The 12,338-nt window shown below is 45.3% G+C and overlaps 1 protein-coding gene across 3 annotated transcripts in view; it reads right to left on the bottom strand.

Annotated features, from left to right (window-relative positions):
• Nucleotides 1–282: 282 nt before the first annotated feature.
• OTUD4 (OTU deubiquitinase 4) overlaps nucleotides 283–12,338 on the bottom strand; it is an 88,444-nt gene continuing 76,388 nt past the window's right edge. For 2 of the 3 annotated variants that reach the window (XM_068114382.2, XM_068114384.2), the window contains exons 15-20: nucleotides 7,890–8,333; nucleotides 6,794–7,163; nucleotides 5,528–5,629; nucleotides 3,047–3,087; nucleotides 2,691–2,946; nucleotides 283–2,158 (exon numbers count right to left, since the gene is read on the bottom strand). In XM_068114382.2, coding sequence (XP_067970483.2) covers nucleotides 1,881–2,158; nucleotides 2,691–2,946; nucleotides 3,047–3,087; nucleotides 5,528–5,629; nucleotides 6,794–7,163; nucleotides 7,890–8,333 — 1,491 coding nt within the window. In that variant the 3' untranslated portion in view covers nucleotides 283–1,880. The remainder of the gene's footprint in view (nucleotides 2,159–2,690; nucleotides 2,947–3,046; nucleotides 3,088–5,527; nucleotides 5,630–6,793; nucleotides 7,164–7,889; nucleotides 8,334–12,338) is intronic. The other variant, XM_068114385.2, reaches the window with a different exon arrangement.

Below are 12,338 nucleotides of genomic sequence, written 5' to 3'. Positions count from 1 at the left end.
GCATTTCCTCCTCCCAAAAGTTGGCAACCGATGGTTAGTGTGGAGGAAGAAAAGAAGTCGGAGATCAATTTAGCTTTTCTCAGTTGCTTCGTAATTAAAATAACCCAACTGACCTCAAAGGAAAAGCCTTATCTGCTCGTACTGGTGAAGAAAGGCTTTCCAACCTGAGGAATTAATGCCATGAGATATTCAATGCAACGATGGACATTTTTTTTTTTTTTTTTTACAACAATCTATCCCCTCAAGAGATTCCCCCTCCCCTCCTCCTGCAGTAAGAGTCGATTGTTTTGAAGCAAATTTATTTTGTCGTAATAAGGCAAAGCTCTTGGGGCACACCGTGATAAAGCAGGACCCACCATTCCTCCCCCATTGTTTCTACACACAACTCTTCCCATTTTGCAAAACCCTTAAAGATTCACCTGCCAGGTGACCCCAATCAGCTTTCATTCATTCTTATCACAATCATCCCCTTTTCCTCTCCAACTTTTGCAAAAACCACCCCAAAACAATATGCTCCCCTCATCATCCCGATCCACCAATCTTCACCCTTGAACAGCTTCACAAGAACATTTAAATTCATCATTTCATACGACATGTATGAATCGTACAACTCGTCCATGTTCCACAAAGTGGTCGTTACATTCTCTCGAACCCACCCCACCCAACCCAACTGCCTTCAACACATCTATCATCCTGCTGTGGGTCTTTGTCAAAAGAAAAAGATGGAGTAAAATCAAACAAAAGAGAAAGGACAAACGCTTTGAGCGTTCACAGGGCAGGGATTAATGTGACTACAAGGAGATAATTTTGGAACTTTTGTCACGAGGAGGAGGGGAGGGGCGACAATGCTCAGGGAGAAAACTTTTTTGTTTGTTTTCCAAAGATTATGTAAATATCCTTTCGGAAAGGGGGGAAAAGGGCCAGTGTAAGGAAGCGCAAAACCCAAACTTGGTCATAGGCCCTGCGCTTTACCCAAAAGACAAACGCATCGGCACGGGTACGACTTCCTGTCACGTTAAAACGGGAATACAGACAAGACGGCTCATAAACCGCCATCTCACAACGGTTAATATTTATTTTTCTAACCATGTGTTCGCGTTTCGCATGTTTCGCATCTCTAGCTTGGAAAAAAAAAAACCCCAACCCAAGTATCCCACAGGGGGTCGCGCGCACCCCGCGAGACGGCCGGCGGAGGGACGCGCAGGACGGACGCGCGCATGCCGACTCAATCGATCCCCAGAACAAACAACGTGCATGGCGTGACGCTTCATCTCGACAGAAAAGACAAAAAAGAAAAAACCTATAAAAATCGTGGCTAAAGTTTTTTTTTTTTGTGTTTTTTTTTTTAATTAATCGCAAAGTTTTGGGCAAAAGAAAAAAACAAAAAAAAGGAAGGAGTATACCTTTTGAAGCAACGGCGGTGACGAGGAGAAAGTAACACGAGCGAAGAGTGTACAAAACGTAGAGAGACCCGAAAAGGAAACGTAAATAACCGCCCGTCCTCCCTGCACGTGATGAAACGTCTTCCTTTTGTTAACTTGTATTAAGGCGGCAGCGTTAAGGCACTGTGTAGGTACGTGACGTGCCGGCAGATTATCCGATAAGTGACGCAAACGAGAGAGACGAAGGAAAAGTGCAGAGAACAAGACTGATCACAAGAGCCGAAAGGAGAATACAGGAAATAACATGCGATATAAGTAACAAACGAAAAAACAACCCAAACTGGGAAGCATGAAGACGAAAGTAGAGGAATACAAAATAGGATGAAGGATTATAAAGGACGGGAAAAGCAAACAAAAGGACAAGTAGAAGAGGTAGAAGGTAAAACAAAGACTACAAGTGGTAGAGCAATAAGGATGGAAAAATGGCGCCAGGTTTCGTTACTTCGGCTGCTGCCCTCGCTCCTGCGTACCCCCCCACATGGGAAACGTGCGACTCGCCTCAAAGGGCCCCAGCGCTCCGGGGAAGCCGAGCATTTTGCCTCGTTCCCCAGACTCGGCGTAGCCCCCCGCAGGGTCTCCGTATCCCTGCGGAGCACCACGAAACCACTGGTCCACGTGCTGGGATCCAGTCTCCGAACCGAGGCACCCGCCTCCATTTTCCATCGTGGTCCGGCCTGCCCCCACAAGACCTTGAGCCATGCTGTCGCTGCACAGGCCTGCAAAAGTGAAATGGGAATATGACTTTGGGGTAAGAATGAGGGGGATTTCCTTTTTAAATATTAACTTGATGCCATCCAAAATGGATTTTCATTTCTCACATACATTCACATCCAAATAGGCCATTCATCTACTGCTCAAGCTACGTGGCATTGATATTTGACCTTATCCAGGTGATATCAATTCCTGTTGTGTGCACGTCCCACCTTTAAAATCGCTTCCAGTTGTTGCTGGGGGCCACACATGTGACCGTACTATTGGTTCGATTTAATCCCAACTTCAATATTTATTTGCTGGACTCACCTTCTCCAAACCCACCCCCATCACCCACCTGATTGATTACCTGGTCAGTTTTTCATGAAGTCCCTGAGAGCCGAAACATAAATTTCAGGTGGCTTTATAAGTAATAATCGCATCACAAAAGTACGCTCCATAAAAGGCAGAGCCTGCGTAATCCCCTAAATCATTAAAAACAGGAGTTACGCTCCACAATGTATCGCATAGCCCCCAACTGTGAATGAACCTGCTCACCTTCCCGTGACATTGGCCACTGGTTATCCCCGACAGATCCTGCGGCCCAAGCCCAGCGATCGTTACCGCCGTCGACCTGTCGAGAATCAAAGCCGGGACTCGGTTGGCTTTGCACAGACCATGCCCCACGGTCCGGCGAAAAATAACGAGATGTCTGCAATGCAGGATCGACACCAAAAAGGCCGGAAGGATAGAGAGCCGGCCAACAAGGCACTGGCTGGTACACACTTGCCGCCCAACGCGACTGTGAAAACGCCTAGAAAAAGTGGAATGCAATGGAAGAATCAAAGGAACATGTAGATGCAGCAGGGCAGCAAGAGAAAAGTGCAAGGGAAGAACAAGTAAGGTCCACCTACTCGAATTCCATAGTTGAAGAAAAATCGCACAAGCTTCTGGTCTGTGGAACAAAAATGAGTAGAACTCAAAATGGGGGACACTAGGAGGGTGGGGGGCAGATTCAAATCTAACCTCACCACGCCATGCACAATTCCCTCCGATTACACCACAATGTCATCCACAATTCCATCAGATTCCATCACCACACAATCCACAATTCCCTCCGATTCCCCCACAACACCATCCACAATTCCATCCGATTCCATCACCACACAATCCACAATTCCCTCCGATTCCACCACAACAAACAACAAGCATTTTCAGGCCATTTTCCCTGCTAGAGTGGGGATTAGCCTTGCGGTCCCCATGACAATCTGCTCCATTTTGCCCTGTTTTCTGCATCTCCCCCTGTTAACCCCCTTGCCCGCATTTCTTCTTCCACCATCTTTAGCAAAGTCTTTCTCGGTCTTCCCCTTCCTCTACTTCCTTCTACATTCATTTCCATCACTTCTCAACCAGTCACTTTCATCCTTCCTCAACACATGACCAAACCATCTCAACCTGTTCCTCTTCACAGCATCCATCACAGGCTCTATTCCCATCATCTTTCGCAATTCATCATTTGTCTTCCTCTCTCTCAACGATACTCCGCACATCCACCGAACCATTCGCATTTCCACCCTTTCCAACCTTCGTTGCTGCTCTACGTTCATTACCCATGTCTCGCTCCCATAAATCATAGCACTTCTCACACATGTAGCATACACCTTTCCCTTCAGCTTCAACGACACTCCCCTCCTCATCAGCACACCACTCAGTTCCCGAAACTTCTTCCATGTACATCTCACTCCAGCAACCGTTGCCGAGTCTGATCCAACCTTCTCCATTCAGCATGTCTCCGAGGTAGCAAAATGTTTTCACACCTTCCAGCTTCACGCCGTCTCGAAGATCCAACTCAACATTTCCTCTATCTGCAGCTCCCTCTGTGCACACCTTACATTTGAATGTAGCTGCCACACTGGTTAATGACCCTCTCAGACCACTACATTTTTGATGAACCCACTCAGCGCACATTGTACATTGAATGGAGTTCACTCTGACACCCTTCCTGCACACAGCACACGGCCACTTCCCAGTTCTTTCCACCTCACCACATGCTTTACCACTTGCCATCACCTTCGTCTTTCCGATATTCACCTTCAGACCTTTTGTCTCCATACATTCCTTCCACTTGTTCATCTTTTCCTTCAGTCCATCCATACTTTCCGCAATCAACACCAGATCATCCGCATACAACAACTCCCATGGTAAGCCCTCCTTTACATTCTGAGCCAGCACCTCCATCACAGCTACAAATAGTAGTGGACTTAGTACCGACCCCAGTGGCACTCCCACCTTCACCTCAAACTCACCACTGTTCCCGTCCTTCGACCTTACAGCTGTGCGCTCTCTCTCGTACATTGGCATCACTACCCTGATCAACCATTCCTCCACTCCTAACTTCCTCAATGCCCATGTCACTACTTCACGTGGAACCCTATCGAATGCTTTCTCCAGATCAACAAACCCAAGAAACAACTTCTTCCTCTTCTGCATGTACTTCTCCTGCAACTGCCTCACAATAAAAAGCGTGTCTGTCATTCCTCTTTCTGGCATAAATCCAAACTGCATTTTGTCAATCTTCACTTTCTTCCTTTCTCCTCTCCAATACCCTTTCCAATACCTTCATTCCATGCTCCAATAACTTTATCGCTCGGTACGAGCCACACTCCAGAGGGTCACCTTTCCCCTTGTATAGAGGGATGAGGGTACTCAGTTCCCAATCCACTGGAATGCGGCCTTCTTTCACACCAGATTACAGATCTATGTCATTCTCTTCACACCCCAACTTCCTGCTGCCTTCAACATATCTCCCACAACTCCCGTCGGCCCTCCCGCTTTTCTACTCTTCATTGCTTTTATCGCTTCCTCAACTTCCTTCTCGGTTATCTTCTCTGCTGGTCCTAAACCTGGGTTACTCTCTGTTGCCATCCCATTCATTCTCTGCATTCAACAGTATTTCCATATATCTCTTCCATCTTCTATTAATTCCATCTGGGTCGAGAACGATTTGTCCCACTTCATCCTTCAAGCAACTCACCCCCATCACATCACACCTCTCTTTCGCTGTCTGCTTTGCAATCCTGATTCCACCACAACACCATCCACAATTCCATCACCACACAATCCACAATTCCCTCCGATTCCACCACAACACCATCCACAATTCCATCACCACACAATCCACAATTCCGTCCGATTCCACCACAACATCATCCACAATTCCATCAGATTCCACCACAACACCATCCACAATTCCATCAGATTCCACCACCACACAATCCACAATTCCCTCCGATTCCACCACAACTCCATAATATTCCACAATCCCATTCAATTCCACCACCATGGACTGCAATGAGATTCCACCACCATGCTCCCGACAAATGAAGGATGCGTACCCTTTGGCAAGTCTCGTCCATCCGCATCCTTCGAGTACAATGAGAGAGGGTCCAATGGAAAGGAGCCGTAAGGGAAGGGGCTCGACTGCATCGCCAGCACGTCTGCCACACATGTGGACAGTCTTTATTTACATGCACACGCTTTTCACAGCCAATCAGGAATGTACAAAAGGCAGGAGGAAACTAGCCAAGGCGATTTATGGGAAACTAGGTGAGGTCGCATTTTGGGGTTTTTTTTTTTTTTTAACATACAAAGGTACAAAGTGAAAGGTTGCACAATTAGCACATCAAGTTCCTATCAGTCAATCAAATAGAATTTCAGTTTCCCTTCAACAATTTCATCTCTATTATACTCAACATTTTAATTCAATACCACCTGGCTGTTGATAAAATGGCTCAGAGAAGAGATGGGTTTGGAAGGTGGGGGGGGGCGGGGGGGGGGAGGTAGGGGAGGTGGAACGTGGGCCATAATTTCTCCGCAATGATTGCACACAGGGTGTTCACAATTTGCTCATGTGACATGAGCTGCCGAAAGTTCTTGCCTGTGTGCATGAATGGAATCCCTGTTGGAGACTAATCAATGGATTCACAAACGGTCTTTAAATGGTTTTAAAGATCAATCTTTTAACATGAATGTGTGTTCACTACGGTCTATTTTTGAGGATAAAAACAAACTCGAAAAGCATTTTCCATAAAAGAGTAATTATGTCTCTTCTATTGGAATTGTAGACGGTGGCTTGCAAACAAGCCTCATGGGCGGTGTACAGGAACGTTTTTTTTTAAATTATAATAAATGTGAGGCGGATGGAGGTGAAATTTGTTGTGCGTGATGTACAACAGATGCAGAGTAAAACGAGTGTTCATTTACCTCTGTAGGATGTATAATAAATAAAGAAGATATAAGCACACCTGACACTCGGCAGATGCTTCAGACTTTGGCACGCTCACGATGCTGTACCGTCGAATAAACCGTTTCAACCCGTCACTTTTGACGGGCTTTTTACTAGTTTTAAATAAAATCTCAGCATTTTACGAAGAAGAGAAAGAATAAATCACAAAACGCATGCTAACACCTCCTAAGAAACCTCGGTTCTGTCTGTCTCTCTCGCTTCACCTTCCTTCCCACGGCGCTAGGCGCACACCCCTCTCGAAATTTGGTTGAGAAACTTCATTCTCATTATTTTTCCACAAATGTAGTCAAATTCTCATCTTTCCAAAGACTACGTCTCCATTGTGCAGACACCGCAGGGTACTGCTCCTACTTACCTTCTTTGGGCACCGTTTTGAAGCCGGACTCTAGACCTGCACTCTTGGATCCATCAACCAGGCCGCAGACGTCTCCCCCAGCCAATGGTCCGACCTCTCCTACTAGGGAGGGCGAAAGGACACCGATGCAACCGAGTGGAGCTGCACCTGAAAACGGCACCACGCCGGGCTCCGTGCGTCCGGAGGAGGGATCCGTGCCGGGTGCGGTGCGTCTCTCGGGGGATTGCAGCGGCGCTCCGACGGCCAAGGAGGACGTCCGCGAAGGTGCCATGGAGAACGCCACGTCTGCAGGGAGGCCAGAAGAAAGATCGCCGAGGACGTCGGTGGATGCGTTTTGAGTCAGCAACGTGGAGATGGGTACCTGGAGGGCCTGAAAGAACAACAGAGTTGTGTCGGTGCAAGGTACACTGAGTGCCAAATATAAGTAGAGCCGGGTAACATGAACATTGCACAAGATGGTCGGCATTTGGCCCAATATCATCCGGGTTGGGCTGGAGTAGTCCCTGTATCAATTACGTCGTTTCAAACTAAACAATTGGATTGCGCATCCTCCTCATGCAAAACACTTGGTCTCACTTCAAATTTTGTTCTTCCATTGAAACAGAGTTTTCCCGGTATCGCTGCTCGATTTTCCAATGTAGGCACTTTGTCGCTCATTTCATGGATACTTGGAATGCAGGTGCTTTGTGCATATCGCTATCAACGCTGGAGACCACCTCAACAATTATCCACAGTAATGTCTGAATCTGTAACATTTCATTTTGCACTTATGACCGTGTATTGTTCATTTGTCCTCTTAACGCAGCCGTTTCCTCGACCGTCTGGCCGTGCCGTGGATCACGGTCCATGCCACCTTTTTGGGCGACGTTACTGCATCTCAACACGCATCGAAGATGAACAATCTACAACAGAATGTACGTGTTCAACCTGACTGCTCCTCGGCTGAACATCATTTCTCTTTAATGATAAAATACATTTACTATTCTTTGTAATCTTTCCTTCATTGTGGGAGCTTGCTTGTCACATTTTTAATTGAAGACAAAAAAAACAACAAAAAAAACAACAACAAAAAAACGAGGTCGATCCAAACACCAACCTGAGACGTTTTGGCGGCAGATGCACCTGCTTGACCAGCCACTCCGCATGTAGCCCCGTTACTGCCACTCGGTTTAGGCCGTGAGATTGGCAATTGACCTAAAGGTTGGCTGACTTGAAGGATCGACCCATCACTTTCCAATGGCCCCTGCTGGACCGAGACCGGAGATGCTACCATACTGGCGACGGTAACCTGTGGGGAGAGGTTATGGAGCATGGAAGTGAGTAGAAAGGTCGCGTTGTGTCCGTGAGGTCGGGAATTTGCGGTGGTTGGGATTGGAAAAGCGTGGCTGGAGGTTCGACCACCCGCTCCAGATGACTCTAGTTGAAGAGCTGCCATTAGGGCAAGGTCGCCGTTGTGTCCGAGGTCAAGCTTCGCGTCCAGAGGTGCCAGGGAGCCATTGGGCTGGCAAACTGCACGAGTGGATGTGAAAGAATGGGAACTCTGCGTGTCAAAGGTCGATGATGGAGACAGAGAAGAGTAATAAAGTGTTAGCATCATCACATGAGAACATTCAGATATGTACGCATGATTCTTGTTATGGTTGTCTACCAAAGTAGAAAATGTATTTACCACCGATATGGCAACGTTTCCTCATTTGTGGATCAGCATCATGGCATTGGCAACCACCAACAGCTTCACAACCAGGTTTTCCAAAGATATCACAAGGGACACCTCATTCCCATGCATTCCGACTACTAATGACAATGAGAACCATAACATTCAAAACAAGAAAGAGCAATCAGAGATTGCAGACCCTCACCAAGACGTGTTTTTAGTGGGTTTTAAGGCTTTTATTTTAAAACAAATATAGCGGCCGAACCACATGACCGATGACGTCATCATTTTTTCCCCCTCCGGCAATTTATCCATCGATGGCACTCGAGAAATTCCATCTTGATCGGATGAAGTTTTGTACTTGTCGAATTATGCCGTCATAATGAACGTCATAATTATGCCGTATGTCATTTCATCTGACATAATCATTAACATATTTTATTCCCCATGGAGAGTTCTTTACAATGAGCCAATGAGCCATGTCTCAATTTTTCATATTCAGCACTTTCTAAGATATAGAGGTGCAACGTTTTTCGGTTTTTCCAAGATGGCACCTTACCACGTGACTTATGACGTCATAAATATTTAAAAATTCTACAGGTGGAATTGCACCTATGGTGAAAATTTCCTGTCAATCGGACCAACGGTTGCAGAGAAAGTCATATTTAATCTGTGCGGACAAACAGACAGACAAACAAAGACTCAAATGCAATACCCTCTCCTCTGGTGAGGGTAACTAGAAAGGCACTCGGTGGAGTGTATACCTATGCCAGGATGAACAGATTTTATTTTGTATCGACTGATACGCCGGATCTGGATTCGGACCTGAACCAAAATCTAATCGGCTTCTTCTCGTCACCTGACCAACTTAGTGAGGTACCTTATTAACAAAAATGCCAAGGACCGTTACACTGTGGACAAAAGCACAATTTTTTCACCAAAGCTTTGCCCATGTATAAGGATCAAAAAGAGGGTAAGCTCCAAAAAATCTGATGACAGGAAGTGTATTTAATGACATCACAATAGACTAACAAGATATTAGCGCAAATTAATGTATAACATAAGGTTGTGAAGTACTGTGCTGAGATTTTGAGTCATTAATTTAATATTTCAAGAAACAGGTAATTGATATACAAGCCTTTTTAAGCTCACTATGTTGCAGTGATGTCATTACTCAAATGTGTAAAAAAATAAAATAAATAAAACAAAACAAATGAAAATAAAACATAACAATTAGGGGATAAATGCAAGGGTGCCCGGTCTCAAATGTGATTTAAGACCATGTTCAAACAATACATTCCCTGGAATATACGCGATCTTAGTCTAGCTATTCAAATTTAGAAATGCAAGAAACCAATAAAAGTATTTATGAATTTTCTATCAAATTACAGCATTGGAACGTATAATATTGGTTTGGATATTGTACTTTTTATGCTTATGTGGACTATTTCCTTTCAAATTCAGGTCATCATGGATTGGAGTGCTTGCATAATCTGCAAGAAAACCACCGGAAAAACTATCTTGTCCACAGAAAGGATTTAAACGTAATGCCAGAGAAGTATACGCTGCATCCCTGGGAAATGTTGAGGAGTTCAGAAAAATAAATGCGCTGCCAGTTGATGTAGAATATGTAACAGAAGGAACAATAGAAACTTTTGTGAAAAATAATGCCTCATGACATCGTTCTTGCCATCAGAAATTCAACAATTCCAAACTCAACAGACAAGTAATGAGGAAAAGAAAACATGAAGCCGAAGCTCTTGAGATGCGACGGTCAAAGCGGCAGTCGGTATTTGATGCCAAGTGTGTGTGCATCTTCTGTGAAAAAACCTGCGACCAAAAATTACACAACTTCCAAATATTTGGCGCTGATCAGTCCCTCAGAAAGATGGCAACTGATATGCAGGATGACCAACTCTTGTACAAAATAACAGGGGGTGATTTAATCGCCCTGGAAGCCAAGTACCACCTGAACTGTTTAACACGATACAGAAACAGACATCGGGCTCATCGCCATGAAGGTGTTTCTTCCAACACGGAAAGAGAACGAGCAGATGCCAGAGCGTTTGTGGAGTTGGTGTCTTATGTTGAGTTTGCCGTTGAGGATGGGACATACCTGTTCAAGTTTTCAGATCTTCATGAGATGTATGAACGCCGTCTTCAAAATCTTGGGCATGATGTGTCAATTAACAAGAGCCGGTTGAAAAGCAGGCTTCTTGAGCACTTTGCCGACACTGGTGTGCATGAACAGACAGATGGCAAGAACATTGTTCTTGTATTTCCAGAAGGCATGCAACAAATGCTGAAAGATGCTCTGCATGAACATGACTATCATTCAGAAGCGCTACTTTTTGCAAAAGTAGCAAAAATATGCAGAGAAGAAATGTTTGGAGAAACACATTTCAAGTTTTCTGGCAGTTTCCCCCCTAAGTGCCAGACAATGCTTCCCAGTCTTACACTCCTGTCATCAATGATCCTTAATGGACCAAACTTGAAGAGCGATGTTAATGACACACAGGCTTCTCAAACAATCGCCCAGTTGTTCCTCCACAATTCAAGGAAAAGGTGCACGAAACTGGCTACTCCCAAACGACAGTCTCCTGAGAGAGAACCTCCACTTCCAGTATACATTGGCTTGAATATCCACACATTGACAAGGAACAGAACACTCAGTGATCAACTGGCTAAACTAGGGTTGAGCATCTCATACAGCCAGGTTCTGCAACTGGAGAATAAATTGTCATCTGCAATGTGTGACCAATTCACTGCTGACCAAATTGTGTGCCCATCTATTCTCAGGAAAGGTCTCTTCACTGTTGGTGCACTGGATAACATCGACCATAATCTATCTATAATTCCAGTAATCTCTGTCTGTCTGTCTGTACGTCTGTACGTTTGTCTGTGACCGCTGTTTCTCGACAACCACGGGTCCGATATACTTTTAACTTGCCAGGTATATTGCTGGGGACCCGAGGATGTGCCTTTTCAAGGTTTCATATTAATCGGACAATTACTTACCGAGCTATGTCCAAAAAACGATTCAACCAATCAGAGAGTAGCGAACGATCGCGTGTGCCGAACGTGGCGGGCACACTCTGCCTCGGATGGCACATTTGAGAGCGTATTCATTTATTTCACGTTTGCAAACTATGTTGGCGTTAAACTATGTTTTACAACTAATAAAAACGAATTTGCGATTCATTCGCTTTCCTGCGCGTTTGTGCACGCGATGGCGATTTCTTTACCAAACTCCGGAAGCCGTTCGCTTTGGACCAAACCATTGCATGTAAATAGAGGGGGGGGGATTGTCACCACTCGCAAGCCGTTCGCTTTGGACCAAACCATTTCATGTAAATAGAGGGGGGGGATATAATTTTAGATATAGATATAGTACGGGCATGCCCTAGTAATAATAATAATAATAATAATGCATTTATTTTATATAGCGCTTTTCAGGAAGCCCAAAGACGCTTTGACAGAGTGCAAAACATAATGCATAGCAAAACATAAAGACAATTGCAAAAAAAGAAGAATCAATAGGGAAATATTCAAAGCACAAAGGAGGGAGAAGGAGAGGAGATAGTCAGGGGTTAGATGCTGTGGGTTAAATGTTGAATGCAGTGTTGAACAGGTGGGTCTTGAGTGATGTTTTGAATGTGGTGAGTGAGGAGGAGTCTCTGATGGTGTGAGGTAGCGAGTTCCAGAGGGTGGGAGCAGCGATGGAGAAGGCCCTGTCCCCCCAGGATCTAAATTTGGTCCGGATGGGGGGGGGGGGGGGGTCAGGAGGTTGGTACCAGCAGAGCGGAGGTTGCGGGTGGGAGTGTGTCTGGAGAGGAGGTCAGCCAGGTAGGATGGGGCCAGGTTATGGAGGGCTTTGTAGGTCAAGAGGAG

Source organism: Myxine glutinosa, chromosome 4, assembly GCF_964187855.1.
Source record: "Myxine glutinosa chromosome 4, kmMyxGlut1.1, whole genome shotgun sequence".
Lineage (NCBI taxonomy): Eukaryota > Metazoa > Chordata > Myxini > Myxiniformes > Myxinidae > Myxine > Myxine glutinosa.
The sequence above is the reverse complement of the archived record's forward strand: the minus strand, read 5'-3'. Positions and strand labels throughout refer to the sequence as shown.